Source organism: Gobio gobio, assembly GCF_949357685.1.
Source record: "Gobio gobio genome assembly, chromosome: 13".
Taxonomy (NCBI): Eukaryota; Metazoa; Chordata; class Actinopteri; order Cypriniformes; family Gobionidae; genus Gobio; species Gobio gobio.
Window position 1 is genome coordinate 52,009,008 of NC_137106.1, and position 20,985 is coordinate 52,029,992.

At 38.7% G+C, this 20,985-nt stretch overlaps 1 protein-coding gene across 1 annotated transcript in view; it reads right to left on the minus strand.

Annotated features, from left to right (window-relative positions):
- The window catches only part of tgfb3 (transforming growth factor, beta 3), a 61,111-nt gene that overhangs the window by 34,517 nt on the left and 5,609 nt on the right, over window positions 1-20,985 (minus strand). The window contains exon 2 of the mRNA XM_079833469.1: window positions 3,219-3,382. Coding sequence (XP_079689595.1) covers window positions 3,219-3,382 — 164 coding nt within the window. The remainder of the gene's footprint in view (window positions 1-3,218; window positions 3,383-20,985) is intronic.

Sequence of the window (20,985 nt, forward strand, 5' to 3'; positions counted from 1 at the left end):
AAACATTATGATAGCCTATTCAAAATATGTACTTTTGTTAATATATATATATATAAACAGGATACATAAGACTGTATTATATAATATAAGATTAAGACTCGGGTGCGCAAGAAAAGTAACCTGCGCATGCATTTTATCAGATGACGGTGTATTTAGTTCAATACAACACATGTGTAAGGGATGATAGTGTTGATGATTTACCTTGGATACGAGCGAGAGGGAGCCTGCGGTGTATTCGCGGTGTAGAACGCGCTCTGACGCGGACCACAACAAACGTGCCCAGTGTAAAAACGCTCTGAGTCTAAAACTCAAACAGGGGCATTTCTGCCGCATATCTTGAATTTTATGGACATTCTGGCACTGAAATGGTTTGGTTAACGACATTCTAACAATACAGGTTTTGGAACAACACGAGGGTGAGTTACATTAGGTGTTTTTATTTTCTTTTAGGGGGAACTAACCCTTTATTTTATTCCCAGATTATTGAAAGTCTTTTATTTGGCCATGTACTGTATCACTCGATCTGCAGTCTCTACACGTGAAGTAAAATCATTTCAAGTTCATTTATTTATTTGAAAAGTAATGTATCTGTAATATGATCATGCATGCTCAATTTATAAAAGTAAAACTAAACCATTTATTTTACATGTTTTGTAGCCTACCTGCTCTCTGTTAGCAGACTCTTCGCAAAGTTAGCATAGACATCAAAACAAACATCTAATACTCTATAAGCAACACTGGACAATTGGATAAAATAATATTATTTCTCGCTATATGTGAACAAGACTGAAATTACATTATTCTGTATCTTTTCTCGGGTATGCCTATCTCTGTCATATTCGCACATGAACGGTTCTTTCATTGCGTTGGTCATAATTTATCTTTGGCTGCATCTTCCTAATTCGGAATATGATCAAAGATTACATATGTGGACGTGTTCGGAGAAATTAGCCATTGAAAAAATATATTTTAACTACCAGTAAATGAACGAAATGACTGAATGGAATTCAAAGTCGTCAAGTCAGTAAAATTAATCTCCAGTAGCTATCACTGCTGCGTAAGGGTGCAGTTACATTCAACACAACGTGTATAAAGAGAGCTTATTTTATCTATAATCAAGAGCGTAGCAACCGCTATAGCCCGCGTTTTACAACTATTTGAGCGAATGCAGACTGAGTGACGAATCATTCATAAACAGACATCACTTGCGCGCCACAGCGCGCAGCCTCCTCATTGCTTCTCTGCATTGGTTATTGGTTATGACACAATAAAGTGCTCTTTTCATCACACACCGCCACAGCAAAAAACGCACATTGCAACCAGTTTCAGAACATTGTTTGGTGCGATGTGATTCCAAATTTACGGGGGCCAGAGGGGGGGCCAGGCTTGTTGACACGGGGGCACCGGCCCCCCTGGCCACCCCCCTAGAACCGCCACTGGCCGGGGTTACACCCCTACTCTTTATCAAAGGACATCCTGGGATTTTTAATGACCACAGAGAGTCAGGACATCGGTTTAACGGCTCATCTGAAGGACGGTGCTTGTTACAGTATCGTGTCCCCATCATACACTGGGGTGTTAGGACCCACACAGACCCCACGATGAGCGCCCCCTGCTGGACTCACTAACACCTCCTCCAGCAGAAGCCTAGTTTTCCCAGTTGGTCTCCCATCCAGATACTGACCAGGCTCAGCCCTGCTTAGCTTCAGTGGGAAACCAGTCTTAGGCTACAGGGTGATATAACTGCTGGCGAGTCGGCAATCTTACAAAGATATCAATATCACAATTAGTTTTAACAGTATGTAGGCTAACCATTGTTTATCGACATGAAATATTCATTCAAAACCACCTACATGCATTATAGCTGCATATTTATACTCGAGAGCACTTTGTGTACGTCTCCCAATTCCCCCAAGTGGTTGAAACGTATAATTTGTGTTAATTAAAACTTATTTTAACATTTAAAAACAGACATGTTCAAATTCCACCGCTTGATTGTATTGGTCAAACTGACTCAGGTGAAACACAACATTGGAATTTGAACATTAAAAAAAAAAAAAAGTCATGTAATTGTCCAAACCTTTAGCTCGTGCTTCAGTGTCTTTCTGCCGTCAGATCTGACCTGATTTATCAATAACTTTGATATTGTTGGTAATATTTCACCTGAGCTTTACGTGATTATCCATCATCATTTATTATAAAATCATGAGTATCAAATATGATCATCAGGTTTATTAGTTCATCTGTCAGACGTCATTGCATTATATGTTTTTATAATTATATAAAAATATTTATATTTTACATTATATATTGGCAGATATTGATATGCATTTTATGTATATATCTCCTATAAAGCATCAGAATTTCATATTTTTGTCCGTATTAATATCCGCATCTGCACCAAATTGCATATTTCTGAATAAAATTCAACTATTTTTCCTCCATATTCTCATTATATCTGACTATATGAGCCATAAACGCCTGATGTATCAAATATGAAAAACATGCATTTTTATATATTTAGTCTAAACATTATTAGTTCATCTGTCAATCATCATTGCATTATATTTGAAAACTACAGATCATAAAACTAAGCATTAAATATCATCTTACTAAGACTTATTATTGACAGATATTGATATGTATTTTATGTATATATCTCCTATAAAGCATCAGAATTTCATTTTTTTGTCCTTATTAATATCCGCATCTGCACCAAATTGCATATTTCTGAATAAAATTCAACTGTTTTTCCTCCATATTCTCACTATATCTGACTATATGAGCCATAAACGCCTGATGTATCAAATATGATACTCAAAAAACACATGCATTTTTATATATTTATTCTAAACATTATTAGTTCATCTGTCAATCATCATTGCATTATATGTTTGAAAACTACAGATCATAAAACTAAGCATTAAATATCATCTTACTAAGACTTATATATTGGCAGATATTGATATGCATTTTATGTATATATGTCCTATAAAGCATTAGAATTTCATTTTTTTGTCCATATTAATATCAGCATCTGCACCAAATTGCATATTTTTGCTCAGTTTGAGTCTCTGAATAAAATGTGTCTGTTTTGTCCTCCAGTATATGATGCTATATGAGGCATTAACTGTTCAAATGTGATTTCTCTGACTATTTCTCCTCGTGTGTGAGTGTGTGTGAGTGTGTGTGAGTGTGTGTGAGTGTGTGATCCGCACCTGATAGAGCTCGATGCGCTGCTCGTTCCTCTTGGAGCTGGAGTTGGGCACGCGCAGGGCTCGAAACTCCGCCCGGAACAGGTTGGTGGCGTTCTTCTCCATGCTGGAGACGTTGAAGCGGAAAACTTTTGACGTTATGCCCTTGGGACAGTGGGGAAGGTCATCTGCAACGCAAGAGGTCAGAGGTTAGTTCACCCAAATACCGTTTCATCTGATCTGAATCATCACTGGGAAGCTCAGAAATCCCGGATTGAAAGAAAAATGTGTCCCTCCGTTTACACAAGCACATGTTTCATATCATTTCACATCAACCGCTGGGTATTTGGGCTCTCCAACATTGTAAAATAAAGGATTTTTGCTTGCCATTTCTTTGTGATTAATTGTGAAACTTACTAGGGAATATTGTTTCTGCACCAAATCAGTGGATTCACTCACCCAAAGAGATAACATTAGTCATTATTTACTCGCATTATTAAGTCACACTTAACCCTCTGGGTCATTTTTTCCAGAAAAAAATGTTATTTTCGTTTTTTGTTTTTGTAATTTTTCACTTAAAGTTGCACTATGTAACATTTTTTCAGTAAAATGTCAAGATTTCTTCTTGAATTACTGCGCACACACAAAATCTGACTGAAAGCTAATTTTTTTGGAGATATTAAAGGTGGGGTAAGTGATATTTCAAAACTGCTTTAGAAAAGTGTCTCAGCTGAGAACCAAAACAAACGAACAGCCAATCAGCAGTAAGGGGCGTGTCTACTAATGACAGGGAGAAGAGAGCGCTCAGTGCACGTCATTATTCAAAACACACAACACAGAGAGAGAGAGAGATGGCAGAAAGAGAGAGAGATGGCAGATAGAGAGAGAGATGACAGATAGAGAGATGTGGAAGAAAGAGAGAGAGATGGCAGAAAGAGAGAGAGATGGCAGAAAGAGAGAGAGATGGCAGATAGAGAGAGATGTGGAAGAAAGAGAGAGAGATGGCAGAAAGAGAGAGAGATGGCAGATAGAGAGAGATGTGGAAGAAAGAGAGAGAGATGGCAGAAAGAGAGAGAGATGGCAGAAAGAGAGAGAGATGGCAGATAGAGAGAGATGTGGAAGAAAGAGAGAGAGATGGCAGAAAGAGAGAGAGATGGCAGATAGAGAGAGATGTGGAAGAAAGAGAGAGAGATGGCAGAAAGAGAGAGAGATGGCAGATAGAGAGAGAGATGGCAGAAAGAGAGATGTGGAAGAAAGAGAGAGAGATGGCAGAAAGAGAGAGAGATGGCAGAAAGAGAGAGAGATGGCAGATAGAGAGAGAGATGGCAGAAAGAGAGATGTGGAAGAAAGAGAGAGAGATGGCAGAAAGAGAGAGAGATGGCAGAAAGAGAGAGAGATGGCAGATAGAGAGAGAGATGTGGAAGAAAGAGAGAGAGATGGCAGAAAGAGAGAGAGATGGCAGATAGAGAGAGATGTGGAAGAAAGAGAGAGAGATGGCAGAAAGAGAGAGAGATGGCAGATAGAGAGAGAGATGGCAGATAGAGAGAGAGATGGCAGAAAGAGAGAGATGTGGAAGATGAGGAACAACAGAAGGCTCACGATCAGCTCTCCAGCGCTGGAGAACTCAAGGAGTGAGTGATGCTTTATTTCTTCTCCACAGGTGAGTAACACTGGTTTTGTTTAGTTTCACAGAGCTAATATATGCTGGCTTTAGCTTGAATATGCTCATGTGTATGTTTCATCGTTCACTTCAGCGATGATAAAGACCCGTTCATTTCCACATCGGATAACGTTAAACCACATCAGCTGCCAAAGTGTGTCCGAACAGTGAGATAATAAACTCCTGATGTTTGTTCCTTTGGTTCCTGATGGATATAATCCTCTAATCTGGTCATAATTGTAATATGTTGGTTAGTTGGACTATCGTTCTTGTGCTGTCGAGTTGTTCGTGAGAACTGTGTTTGTGTTTTTGGGATGGAAGGATAACTTTTTCACTGAATATTCGACCTGGATTACCATAGTAACACACATTGCTTTCACCGCCATAGTCGTTGCCTGGGTTACATATGTGTGGGGCGGAGCTATCAAAATAGGGGCGTGTTTGTTTTGATGATTTGAAATTAACATCGGTTAGCAGAAAGCACTTACCTCACACCTCAAATTTGCATTGATTTTCACACAGTTTTGTCGTGTTTTGGAAATGGAATATATATATATATTTCATTTAAAAATTTAAAATGGTATTTTTGTGCATATTTCATACAAAATAAAGTATTGTTTTTCACTTCAGCAATAATCTGCCAAGTGTCGTCTTTACAAAGACACCAAACTTCAGTCTGTGCTCCAAAACACTCAAGATTTACCACAGTTTAAGTCGGAAATTACATTTTCATACTTAAAAAGTGAATAAATGGATTATAACTACTGCATAAATATCATTTACTACCATAAAATCCCCTACAAATGCAAAATATTAAATAAAAAACATTATCAAGCTAAAATATAGTAATTATGACTGAAATGCGAACGGTATTAGTGTCACCATTCTGTTTAGTTTTGATCATGGACTTTCAGTTTGTTTTCATTTGTCACATATTCAGTTTCCCGCCACTCGTCTGTCCCCATAGTTACCGTCATTATTAGTTCATATCATGGACTATAAAACAATATGGGCGTGGTGTCCGTGACGTCACTTATAGGATTCTGAAGCGTAAAGTCGGGTCGAGCTGGCCGTCGCCATCTTGTCAGCGAATCACTCCCGGATAACAGAGAATGGGCAAAGAGGCGGGACGTGGGCGGAGCTGAGCTGAGGTGATGACTAACAGACAGCAGACAAACAGCAATCCACCTGTCACTCAAAGTGGCCACGCCCTTAATTATGCAGAACTTTAAGGCTTTATCCCTCTGGTCCTCTTCAGTCAAAAATGACCAAAACTTTTACGTTTTGAAATGTTAAATTTGTTTGCCTGATCGGAATGGGATGACACTTGGTAGATTGTGTTGCATTAGCTATGTGAACACACAAAAAAATCAAGAAGATGATTTGGATATGTTAAAGGGTCGTAAAAAAAATAGTCATACTTGTCTCCTTCGCGGTCAAAAATGTCCGACATCGGAAATGAATGGGAAATACTCAAAAATACGAAAACTCAGAGAAACTTTTGGTGGTACAAACTACAAATCAGCCACTGTGCAGAAAAAAAGTGCACAGCAATGAAGGGGTGACACTCTAAAATGTCAAGAGTGCAAATTAGACACTCACACACACACACGCACACAAACACACACACACACACACACACATAGAAATGAACAGGTAAGACTGCAACAGCAAATTTTGAGAATATGCTAAATAAAAATCACTAACTGAAAAAAAAATACAAAAGTGACTCTCTCGCTCAAATGCACACACACACGCACACACAGAGAGAGAGAGAGAGAGAGAGAGAGAGAGAGAGAGAGAGAGAGAGAGAGAGAGAGAGAGAGAGAGAGAGAGAGAGAGAGAGAGAGAGAGAGAGAGAGAGAGAGAGAGAGAGAGAGACCGAAATTAACAGGCAAGACTGCATTTATTGAAAAAAAAAAGAAAGCTATAGCCTACAGATGGTTACACGACATTACACGTTTTAATTTTTTTTAACGGCTCCAGAAGGCGCTATTCTCACTTCAAAAAATTGATTTTAAAGGCCTGCACTCTATTGTAATGTGAAATGTTGCATTTTTGGGCAAAATGTTTTAAAAAAAAATTTTTTATATTAATTCTAATGATCTATGGTCGTCATGAAGGGCAAAATTAGCCGTATTAGCACAGTTTGTCCCAGACTGTAAACATGTTCTTCTGCTGTAAAGTTGGCCATTTTAACATGAGCTCAATGAGATTCTGCTCCTTCTGGAGTCTGCCTCTAGTGGCCAGTCCATCAACTGCAGTTTAACTCAGCTGTGTGTTATTTATCATCCTCGTTTGTGTTGATACTAAAGTTGTTCCTTCCCCTGCACTCCTGAAGTTGTGTTGTGCTATTACTTCTCTGCCTGTCTTTGGAGTATTTACAATTAATAAGTCTTCGTCTTCCTGCCTGCACACACACCTGCAACTAGAGGGTTAAGTCTAAATGTCTGGATATCATCCATTAGAAAATATCACAGCATGAGACATGAGACATCTTCTCATGATCTGATGAATTACCGCTGCCATGATCAAGTGTTTTTCGGGTCTGCTTTCTGCAGGGAGGGAAACACACCAACACTGTTCAACACATTACTCTATTCTAGCGCTGATGAACCTATATTATAAACGCAGAAGTACGTCATTAGCGTGAAACATGACCAACCATCTCCATTTAAGGTCTTCAGCTCCAGCCATTCACACTGTCTGTCTGAAGAAGCAGCGACATCTTTTTTAATATAATCAACTTTTATTTTCGTATTTTATACACTATTAAAATGCTCTTAAGAATAAACAGAAAAGCAACTGTGAATCTTTTTCTTCTGCTTTGTCTAACGTCTAACGCTGACAGACCGCAATCCATTAGCAATCCTCTAAATTCTTGACTGAGATGTGGAATATTTATGTAATATGAAGGGATTATGCCAGCTGGGCTGCGCTGTTCATACGGATCTCAACCTCCTGGAAACCACACGCTTATGCAAGCCTCAGTCTTTCACGCTCTTTCTTTTTCTGATTTTGAAAACTAATTTAGTTCCATTTTAGTGGAGTTTCAGTGGATTGAACATCGCTGGCATCTTTCAACCTATTTTTATGTGAATTTTGGGATGTTGCATTTAAAAACAAAAAACGCCAAGATGCGCATAACTTCTAAAAGTGCTCATAAAACACATATGCACCCAATCGAGGTGGGTCATTTTTTATCTGACAAGAAGACATGCGTCAACACATTTACTGTGATAAATCCCTCAAACCCTACCAGCACATCTGGATAACTTAACTGTCAATTTCGTCACTGCCCTTTTTTAGGGGAAAATAAACTAGACTTCCCATAGACAAAATGGCGGCACAAAATGGCGGCAAAAAACAACGTCCGTACATAACTTAAAGCTCCCATGGCGTGGCATTTTTCTATTATTTTATAATGTTTCCTGAGGTGTACTTATATTGTTAGTATGATTTTTACATTAAAAAAATTCATAATTTAGAAATAAAAGGCATTTTTTCTAAACTGTTATTACCCCTCTGGCTGAATGTCCTGTTTCAAGAGGCGTGTCTGCTGTGAGACTTCAGTGAAAACGCCCACTGTTGTGATTGGCTGACATCTTTGCATTTGAAATGAGTGTTAGATTATGTTGCAGAGGAAGGGGCGGTAACCTTTCCTGGTATGACGTCATAACAGGACAATTCCAGATCAGCTCATCTGAGCTCTCATTTTCTCAAAGGCAGAGAAAGACAGCCAGAACTCGGTTTACACCCATCAACATTTCTAGCCACTTGGGGACCATATACAGGCTAGGGGAACTCATATTAATGTTAAAAAAAACTCATAAAATGACATTTTCATGCCATGGGACCTTTAAGAAATCACTCCGATTAAACATGTCCACCCTGCCATAGAGCGTGAAAGACACATCCACACACTTCATTTGGTCAATTTAAAAACATGTCCGTTCATTCTCCCAGTGTAAAATTGGTGTAACAAGTGAATGATTTTACTTCGTTTTTGCCAGTAAAAATCTTTAAATGTATATATTAATGTCTTTATATTTAGAGTACTGAGTGCACTTCTCTGTTCAACTAGCCTGACTTAGCGTGCGATAGCATTGTGCGTACTTCATGATACAAAAACTAAGTAAAATCATTCTCTGGCTTACCTGGTGGCTCGATGAGGTATGAGTTAAGCTGGACATACACTGTGCGATTTCTGTGCGATTTCAGCAAGGTTACCGACTCACACTGTACGAGTAGATCGCATGCGATATAAAGCCAAAGCTCACAGTTTATGTGCTCACACTGTGCGGTCTGATCGTCGAGCGCGACTTGTCTGCTCACTGTACGAGTGAAATATGCGCAAAAAAAACTTTAATAGAGAGATAGCCTATCAAATGCATCAGCTATCGGTATCAAGAGCATTTAGCATTTACAATTTATGTATATAAATGAACATTATTATTAGGGTAGGCCTACTTTTATTATTAAATTGATATTACATTTATTGCCCCGCGCTCATTTTACAACATCAATGCATAACCGATACTCTGCATAATAAAAGAATAGACAGATTAGCTTAATTACTCCTCATTATTTAAATATTTTTTTCCCAATGAAACAAGGAATTATAGGCCTATAATTAAAATGATTATCAGTCTAAAATATTTCATAACACTGCAATAATATCAGAAAGTAAGAGCAGCTTTATTTCAAAAACAACTTGTTTGACACGAAATGGGCCTATACTTCTCTTCTAATTTGTTTCACAAAATGGGCCACAAGAGAAATATTAAGAATATTAATTAAGACTGAGTGAATTAATCTTGTCTCTGTGAGAATATGCGCCGAAAGCTCGTCAGATTTTACTTTCACTTTCACCGACTTTCGCGCACATTGCGTTTTTGTGTGATATCCACTGACTCGCATTCATGATTTAAAACGAAAAGTAAAAAAAAAAAATCTATATTGCGCCGTGACATTTTGTCATTCTTTTCTTTTGTCAAAAGATGGACAACGGTTCACATTTTTCAGATGATAATAAAATTAAGTAAATATTAAATAATAGTAAATAAAATAATTTGTGAAAGTAAAACAAGTAAATTAATATTCAAAGTTAAATGAATAGAAGAGGCACTGATCATAGGCTAAACACGGCAGTTTGAACGTCTTAGATTATCCATTTTATCCATTTTGCTTGCCTCCAGTTCGCTAAATTTCTGCTATTTGATAACTGCCTACAGAACTTAAAGATCTCCCTCTTTTCGTTTTCTTTCTTGCTGCATTAAAGATTGATGGTTAAACTTCTGCTTTCGCGCAGGCGCAGTGATGAGAAATAGGGCCATCAGTTCGTAGCTCTGCTTCAGCTGTGCGATAACCTCACGAGGAGCGACCAGAATTTCTGACATGCCAGAAATTAACCCGACCATCCGATTGCCGATCGGGAGAGGTTTGTCGCCTCTCGTTTCCCCCTGTACACGAACACCTCACGACAAACGGCGCACGACAAAGCTGAAAATCGGCCCGACCCAAAAAAGAGTCGCACGAGTCAGAATTCGGCTCGAAATCGGACGAAAATCGCACAGTGTATGCCCAGCTTAAAAGTCCGGGTAAGACACCTCTGGCCACTGGGTGGGGTTGTTACACCAGTTTGACGCTGGGAGAATGAAGGGACATGTTTTTAAATTGACCAAATGAAGTTTGTGGATGTGTAACGGAGGCCAGCTAGTAGTTGCTGTGCGAGTAAACCTCACTCCTCTGATCTCAAGAGACGCTCTAGTGACTGACACTAGAGGTTGCAGCCTTTATCCTCCTTGTTAGAGCGTCTGATTCTAATGCAGGCGGACCCGGGTTCGAGTCCTGCTTGGAGCGGTGCAGTTTTGAACAGGAGGGGTTACAGATGCATCTTTCACGCCCTTGGCAGACATATAATTACTTGACATGTTTATTCTGAGTGATTACCAGCATCCCAACGCAAGAGAACATGACAGCGTTTATTGAGTTTCTGAGATGACACTCATTTATGGTTAGGGTATCGAGAACCGGTTTCCAAATTTCCCAGAATCGGTGATTCCATAAGAAATACGGCTGCAAACTCATCTGGGGTGAAAAAGGGGACAAAAACACAAACCCACGCACACACACACACACACACGTGAACACAGAACAGCTTCTCATAGTGAATAGTGCGCGATAATGAGTTCTCTTCCTCGTCTTTTTGCACAGCACACAAACAGACGCATACTAGGGCTGCTCGATTTGGGGAAAATATCTAGTTGCGATTGTGATTATTATTATTCTTTTTTTGTGTGTTTAACATTTTGTGTTTATATATTAATATGACTAATAATAATTATTATGATTATTATTAATGCTAAATAAAAATAAGAATTATTACTATTACAATAACATTCATTATTAAAAAATTATTAAGAATAAATATAACCGTATAATAATAAAAATTTGTTTTTATATTTTTCAGAAAACTAAAAAAATTATGGGTTACCTGTTAACATGCAGACAGCCTATGACTAAAAATCATAAGAAAGGTCTAAGGATTTGAAGAAAAACATATGGATTGTCATATAAATTTATTTAGAAGTATTATTTTTACTTTTCTACCCAAAAGTTTCATTCATACTGGAGGCCAGAGGGCGCCCTCGAGCACAAACTCCACATTCGCCTCAGAGAAGTCATTCGTTTTCAGGAAATCCCTAATGTGAAGCTCACGCTGTAGCTGAATAAAACAAAGATAGAAACGCTTTGACTGATTAAACATGAAGATAATCATTCTGCGACGAGATATGGTGTATTGAGTTCTTCAAGCCTTCTCGGGTATTTTCATAATAATAAAGTATGCAGTGCTGATTGACATTCTGTGAAGAGAAGCCACACCAGCTCGACTGACGATATGAAGTGAGTTAAAACCTCTTATTAAACATTGTATTTGGATGGACAACAGGTTTATGAACGCTTCGCATTACTAGTTTGTGAAGATGTTTGAAGCATGTGGCTTTTCAAGTGCAAGTTTATACGCGACTCAAACTCGCAGTGCTTTCAGACGGAGCAGCGTTTTATTTATTTATTTAAAATCGCAGCCTTTTCGCTTTCATTTCGGTTTGGAGTGTTATGAATCAGTGAGTCGATTCAGCAGTTTGGAGCGTTATGAATCAGTGAGTCGATTCAGCGGTTTGGAGTGTTATGAATCAGTGAGTCGATTCAGCGGTTTGGAGTGTTATGAATCAGTGAGTCGATTCAGCGGTTTGGAGCGTTATGAATCAGTGAGTCGATTCAGCGGTTTGGAGTGTTATGAATCAGAGAGTCGTTTCAGTGGTTTGAAGTGTTATGAATCAGTGAGTCGATTCAGTGGTTTGAAGCGTTATGAATCAGAGAGTCGATTCAGCGGTTTGAAGTGTTATGAATCAGTGAGTCGATTCAGCGGTTTGAAGCGTTATGAATCAGTGAGTCGATTCAGTGGTTTGGAGTGTTATGAATCAGTGAGTCGATTCAGCGGTTTGAAGCGTTATGAATCAGTGAGTCGATTCAGTGGTTTGGAGTGTTATGAATCAGTGAGTCGATTCAGTGGTTTGAAGCGTTATGAATCAGTGAGTCGATTCAGCGGTTTGAAGTGTTATGAATCAGTGAGTCGATTCAGCGGTTTGAAGCGTTATGAATCAGTGAGTTGATTCAGCGGTTTGAAGTGTTATGAATCAGTGAGTCGATTCAGCGTTATGAATCAGTGAGTCGATTCAGTGGTTTGGATCGCCAGAGTCACGTATTTCAGCAGTTTGACACGCAATCCGAATCATGAATCGACTCACTGATTCTTAACGCTTCGAAGCTTCATGATGCCGTGTTTTGAAATCGGTCATCACTATATAAGTCGTTATTTAGGTTTTAGCACAAAAACTATTCTCGTCGCTTCATAAAGTTATTGTAGAGCCGCTGTAGTGAGATGGACTTTGTAACAACGTCTTTAGTGTCTTTTAAGGGTCTTGAGAGTGTAAAGTGCATTGAGCCAATGGAGGCCTTTCAGAGCATCAGATTTACACTAAAATATCTTCATTTGTGTCTGAAGATGAACGGAGGTCTGACGGGTGTCCAACCACATGAGGCTCAGTCATTAATGACAGAATTTACATTTTTGTGTGAACTAACCCTTTAAGAGATCGCACTTTGTGCATTGGAAGCACTCAAATGTCTGTTTTGTGTAGCTACCTCTGTAAAACAGGAAGTTATTTATAAATTTTTTCAGAAGTTGTAGCATATTCCTTTTGTAAAGCTACAGATCTTGTTTGACTCAATGTTTTGTAAATTTGAGCCATGTGTTTATGAAGGTCTTCAATAAAACAAGATGAGAACTTAAATATTCCCAGCACTTTCTGTCATGTAGGGCTTTTTTTCTCTTTTTCACCAAACCGCAGTTTTTGCAAATTCCCGCAATTTTATCGCATACAATTGCATAAATATCCCATCGCATTTTTGAAGAAAACGTGCCGCATAATCAAGGATTTTTGGCCGCAACAATCACAAAAAAAGCTGCATTTTTCTGGAAGGACTGAAATGCAATTGTTTGATTTACCTCATTGGAATCGAAATTAGGAATTGATAAGCGTAATCGCAACCGGAATCGTTAAAATCCAAACGATACTCAACCCTATTTATGATGGAGGGAATAAGAGCCTGATATTAGCACTAATTCCCCAGATGATTTTCTTCTCTTGAACACTTGTGAATAAAGCATGTTTCCATCTCATATGTTTTATTGCAATAGTGTGCAGAGCTCCTGCCTCCCGTCTGAATGCTGCCAGACAGTAAAAAATCAATCCAATAAGTTGCTCATAACTGATTCAATGCAACTGACAGCTATTTTGCGTGTCCACGTGCCGCGTGTCTCTCCCTCTTGAAGGTGGAAAGCCCCACTCTGAGATTTGAAATTCTAATCAACTCTTTGGTTTTCTTCTAGATGATCTCATTTTTCCTACTGCAGTGTTTTAGGTGGATTTCACATTATGGCCGATTTTCGCCAAGGCTCAAGTGTGCAGCTCATTTGTTCCATGAATGGAAGTACAGGGATTGTTGCAATGAATGAAGTCAAACACAAAGAGTCATTTACACTGCAGGTCTTGATGCACGATTCCGATTTGGTGACTATATCCGGTATTTGCATTTACGCTATACACTGGCGAAGCAGCCCAAGACGTTCTGACCAGGAAACGGAAGTAAAACGGTGCGATATGCAATGGACGCAATCAGTGTTGGGCATGTTACTTTAAAAAAAAAGTAATAAGTTATAGTTACTAGTTACTTCTTACAAATAGTAACTGAGTTACATCATTATAAAAGTAACTAATTACCAGGGAAAGTAACTACTGTGTTATTATTATTCCGTTAGTAACGCCGTTTATCTATAAAGCCGTTATTCCCATCACTGGACGCAATGGATGCAGACGAGATGATTATTCAATGTTTTGCTTTCCGCACTCTCTTTAAAGGTCAGTAAAACATTGCTCTCGTAAGGCGGAGAAATGTGATCGCAATTCGTTGTCCACCTGAGTTGACGTCATTCGTCTCCGTCCCTTTTTCAACGACATACGAATATTTTTCAGGTGAGAATGTAGTTATTTAAAGCTCAAATCTCAAGCTATAATTCGTCTTGTGTAGATGTAACGGCCCATATTTGCTCTCATGGATCTGTAATTTGTTCCCTGGCAAATCGTTTAGGCTGAGGGCAAAGAGAAGTTTCATTACTTGTTTATTTTTACGCTATAACTGTACGTTACCGTTGTAGCAGACTAGCGCTGACTTTGAATGTTTGACTGAATTGTTTGCTTTATTTCATGTGTAGCTTCTTATATCTTTTACTTATACTTTTGTATTATTGATCAAACATAAACTTGCATTTAACAATAAGAGACTGGGTTTTGTTTCTTGTCATTTAATGTTATCACAATGATAATCATATGCACACTTGTCTGAACCAGATATTAATATATGATTAATATAAACCAGATGATTTTGTCCTCATTGTTGTCACTATTAGAGCAAGCTCCTGATTGGTTAACGCGGCGCGAATATCCGCCAGAGTTCAGATTTTTCAACTCGCGGCAAATGATCAATTTGCACCGTGTCATTCGCGTTGCAGAATGTCTATTCGTATCTTTGCATTGACTTAACATGTAATTCACTTGTGCGAAACGCTTCATTTGGCCGGTGTGAACGCACCATCAGAGTCACACCACAGCAACCGTAAACTGGACATAAACTGGTTTCAGTTAACCATAATAACCCTGTTGCATTCAGGCCATTATTACTGGATTGTTCCACTAATCCATCTTATTCAGTTTCCCTCTCTGATCTCAGAAACAGGCCATTGGCCAGTGAAGTGCCATTTTGGAGGTTCGACTCTAAACATGGACCCTATGGGGTGAAGCGGAGGCGTCTCCAGGCATCCTGTGTCTGGGACGTCCTTCCTCTCCTGCCAGGTGACATGATCCAGAGTTCCTGAGAAAGCCATGGCTGTAATCTGATGGATGTCGGAGGAACGGGGTAAACAGAGGAAAGGAGAGCGGAGGGCAGGTGTTGGGCAAATGTGCTCCCAAACTGGAAGGAGAGCGACTTTACTGTTTACTGTGAAAGGTGCCACTTAATTCATTTAATACAATGAAGTCGTTTTTATGCCTCTTGAGGTTGTGCTGTTGAATGTAGTAACACTTTAGCTGTGACAGTGTAGAATTATTAAAGGTTTAGTTCACCTAAAAATGTAAATTCTGTCATTAATTCCTCACCCTCATGTGGTTGGACACCCGTCAGACCTCCGTTCATCTTCAGACACAAATGAAGATATTTTAGTGTAAATCTGATGGCTCTGAAAGGCCTCCATTGGCTCAATGCACTTTACACTCTCAAGACCCTTAAAAGACACTAAAGACGTCGTTACAAAGTCCATCTCACTACAGTGGCTCTACAATAACTTTATGAAGCGATGAGAATAGTTTTTGTGCGCAAAAAAACCCTAAATAACGACTTATATAGTGATGACGATTTCAAAACACGGCCTCATGAAGCTTCGAAGCCATTATGAATCAGTGAGTCGAATCAGCGGTTTGAATCGCCAAATTTCAGCAGTTTGACACGCGATCCGAATCATGAACCGACTCACTGATTCATAACGCTTCGAAGCTTCATGAGGCCTTGTTTTGAAATATAGCAGATAGCAGAGAATAGACTGAGCACACGACTGTTACTTATGTGACCTGCTCAACGTTAAAAAAAAGAGTTGTTAAACGCAATAACTTGCGAAAAAAACCTCCTTGCAGTCTTGCAAAGTCTGACACACACACCGAAACGTGCAAACAAGCCACCTCTCCAAAAGCATGTGATCCAGTTCTGTTACACACTCGAACTGTCAAATACACACACAGTTATGTCAAAATGGCCGTAAATGGTTCCCAGAAAGAATGTGAAACACATCAATGGTATCATTCCCAGTTTTTTTTTATATTTTTTTTAATATAAGTTAAATTGACTTTACACACTTAAAGCAATATCGTATCGCATATCGAATATCGCATTATTTAACAAGGTATTGCATATCGCATTTTTCTTCAATATCGCACAGCCCTAGTTTTATGTAATTGCAGGGTTTTCTGTAAAATGACTTGGGGATATTGCATTTATATCCAGACAAAATTATTTTTTCCAGTATTTTCTGTAATCTAGTGTTTACAGCCCAAACTGTCTGCAGGGTGTTAGAGCTCACAGGGCCTGAGTTACACTTTCAACAATCAATTTATAACCATAAAATCAAAAAGCTCCTCTTTTTTGTGGGGTTATTACAGCTCAGACAACACAAACTCACATGTTTATCACTTTTAGCAGTGGTTTATGAAACTTCAGAGGTTTTCCTGTAAAATGACACCAGTATTGTGTGTTTAGAGACACTATGTGTGTGTGTATGGGAAGCTTTTACATTTGGGTCGGGCAAATCCAGCCGGAAAATGGTACCAGAGTAAATTAGTGTAAATTAGTTACTGTGTGTAAAACAAAATGGCAAAGTGATGCATATCTCCAGAAAGTAGAGGCTTTCAAATGGACTGCAGGTCTGCAGAGTTTAAGAGGTTAATATTACTATATAAACTGCTTTTGTAAGGAAGTCCGAGGTTTATGAGAGATGTCATTGCAATCACATTATACCAAATTTTAAAGTTGATGATGTATCTAAATCAGGAATGCCAAGTAGTTCCCCTCACTAAACACATTAAGGGTTAAATCCCAGATAACAGCGGATTGAATGCAAACCAAACACACTATCTTTGAAGAACATCGTGCTTTCTTTCAGGTCCCATGCTGCCTTTGTTCGGCGTCCAAACGGCGAGTCTAAAGTGAAGTGAGGTCATGCAGTAAATATTCCTGGAGCATTTATCAAGAGCTGTATAATAGGCCGTGACCCGTGTTAAGTGACTCGGGTATCTCGAGTATCTCCGCGCGGATGTGGAATCCCTCAAATAAACGACACGGGGCCCGGGATGAGATAATGCTCTGACTCCAGCGCTCACGTGACCGCCAAATCAGAGATGGAAAAAAGTGCGCGTGTTTGTGTGTGTTGGCCAGCGAACGTGATCTCTGTTTTGCTTGGAAATGACATCACCTTCTTACTATTGGACATATCAGAAGCGGCGCTTTCTGCAGCTCTGATCCACGTCCACCGCTCTCTCTGGGTTCCAAGAGCCAGATAGTGTTGACCAGAAGACGCTCGCCATCTGCGGACAGGGTGTTCCTCCGTCAACAAAGAGCGTTTTCTGGAAAGTTTTGGAAGTCAGCAATCAGTGGGCGAGAGGCTGGAACGCAGGTGCACTTATCTGACTCCACTCTTGGTTAATGGACAAACAGGTCTGGAATGGCAAAAATGCTTTCCAGTGATGTCATTCACTCATTTTTGGATGCAAATAGACACAGAGGCGATAAGAAAGCACCGCTGCGATGAACCCACTCGCCCACAGTGCATGAAAAAGCCATTAGTTTAGCTGATGTGAATGGAACGTGGATATACGTTGCTCTCCCCACCACACTCACGGACACTGAGCCTGTGCCTGTCTTCCCGCTCGAGTGCTAGAATTTCTCTGTTTGCGCTGCGGGACGAAACCATTTAAAAATAACAGGCCGAGCGTTTGCCACAGTGGTGTGAGCTGATATTATCCTTCAATAAGAAGCACTTAAACACACATTTATATGATGCGATCCCCACAAGAGAAAACTCCTTACAGACCAACGGGGAGTTATTTAAGCATCACTTTTATATCGGTTTAGTCATTTTGTTCGTTTTTGTTTTTTTAAATGTCAATGTTAAAATGTTACGTTTTATAAAAGTCCAATTCTCACTATTAACTACACTCTCAAAAAAAATAAAGAGTACAAAATTGCACCTTTTAGGGTAAAAGTGGCCGTCACTGGGGTGGGACCCTTAAGGGTAAATTTCTGTATCTCGAAGTCAGGGGACGGCAAGTTCGGTCCTAGAGAGCTGATGAGAGTTTAGCTCCAACCCTACTAAACCATCACAGTATAAACTAATGGTTCCCAGCATGCATTGCAGCATTGTTGAGATTCATATGCTGATTCTTGATCTCTGAGTGCGTTTAAACTTTTTCCCCCCTAGAATGTCTTTAAAAATCTGAATTCAGAATGTCTGATCTGTGGCAAGAAAGTATTTTTGGTGAATATTATTTATTAATATTTTTAGTCAGTGATGAGTTTAGTCAAAATTTTTCTTCATGATCATTTTAGTTTATGGCTTCTTTTGATTTGAACAGATTCTGTGTGTTGTTAACACTGTAACAAAAACCACAAACTCACATCAAACTGCCCAACTAAATGAAACACTGATCTCCATAATGGCGACCAAACTAAAACATCAACATCTAAACCTACGGTAGTTAAGTTTAGATTAAGGGATGTAGAATATGCTTTAATATGTGCTTTATACGTATATTATATTATATTATATTCCTTCAATATGAAGCACTTAAACACACATTTATATGATGCGATCACCACAAGAAAAAACTCCTTACAGACAAACGGGGAGTTATTTTAGCATCACTTTTATATCGGTTTCATTTTATATTTAATTAAAGGTTTAGTCATTTTGTTCGTTTTTCTTTTTTTAAATGTCAATGTTAAAATGTTTCGTTTTATAAAAGTCCAACTCCAAGTCCAATTTGTGTATGGCTTCTTATGATTTGAACAGATTATGTGTTTTGTTAACACTGTAACAAAAACCACAAACTTAAATAGAAAGCCAAGAGTCAAACGGGCCAACTAAAGGGAACACTGATCTCCATAATGGTGAAAATCATCAACATCTAAAGCTCTGTTAATTCTCAATAAGAGCTTCTATAGATGTCTCTCAGGGTTGGAACCAAACTCTGCAGGACAGCGGCTCTCTAGGACCGAACTTCTGCTCTAAGTGAGGAAAACTATGGTGTAATTGTACCCTAAGGACCAATTGTGTACCTTTAAAGGTGCAGTTATACGTTTTGTTCCCCAAGGAACAAAGTTGTACCTCCACTGTACCTTTTTGTCTGAGAGTGTAACCATGATCCTACAGTAAGTACATGTAGTTCATTAATATTACTCAGTCCTTATGCACTGTAACAAGGATAATGTGCAGCTGAAACACTACAAGCACCAAAAACACTCCCACTTTCTCCCCGTATGTGTAAATTAGGCTTTAAACTGTCCCAATAACATCTGGCAACCACAAAGTCTCAAATTTTTTTACTTCTTTATCATTTCAATTACTAACAAAATAGTTGTGTACATGTTTTGCTTGAAAAGTGCACTTGTGCTACAAACAATAATTGTCACCAAGGAATATTGTGTGTACGACTCAATAAACTCATAATTACTGCTTATTAATAGTTAGGCAGTTGTTAAATTTAGATTATGGGATGAAGAATATGATCACTCAGAATAAGGCATTAATATGTGCTTTATAAACAGCTAATATCATAGCAATAAGCATGATGATAAGTTAAAGCTACACTGTGTAACTTTTTTAGTCTATTCTTAGCTAAAAACACTTAGTTCTTTCAAAAATATATGTGCTCATTAATGTATATTTACTTCTTTCAAGTAATAAAGTATTCTCGTAAGTTTATAATATGCCATTGAAAATACATAAGGTAATGGGATCTAACGGTGGTCGCCATGTTTTCCCTCCATCTTGAAAGTACATTAGCCAAAGAGGGACATACCCGTAAATTCAAGCTTCGCCTTTCACGTTTTAACCGGTTTTAACACTGTGCGCGTCAACTTGTTCAGACTTGTCTGGTGCATGCGCAGAGAGTTTTCATCTCAGCAGCTCCAGTAACAGAGTTATACGGAGTTTTCCTGGCTCGTTTATTCCTCAAAAGTCTGTTTTTCCTTGTGTGGTATTTCTGTGCGTTAATAATAATAACTCCGTAAGTAATAATAGTTATTGTCATTGTGGATGTGTTTCAGAGTGTGTCATCATGTAATTCAGTTGATGTCACCTCAGAAGTATTTTTGTGTCAACATACAATAGCGTAATAATGCTCACCTATTTGAATAGTCATTCAGTTATTAACAATGTTTATTCGTTTATAGAAAATATTTGCTTGTAATGTATGTTGATGGAAATATGTATCAGGTCTGATCGGCATATTAACACTTGTTATACAGAGCTAAACCTGCGCACACACTTTTGTAATCCGACACCGCTTGTTAGCAGCGGCAGCTCCGCTCTTTTTAATGCAGCTGCATTTAGCGCCTATATATGGTACAATAAGCTCCGGTTTACGGTTACATTATACAAATGTTACTTATAAGTATAGTTATACAGTTCTTAACTGTGTATGTATATTTACCATCCTAATTTGTTCTCTCACAGAAACCACATTTATGTACATATCCATGCAAACCTGTTTATGCCTTGCAATTGGATGACTGAATAAACATTACTATCATCAAAGTTCACTCTGGATTAGCTGCAGTTCTTTCTAGCCGAATAATTAGGCCAGTTGAGTTCCAACCATCCCACTGCGCACAGAATATCCCACAGGCACCGTGTCGAATGTGGACGAGGTCGAACTGGAAGCCATATTAATCTTGGACTAAATC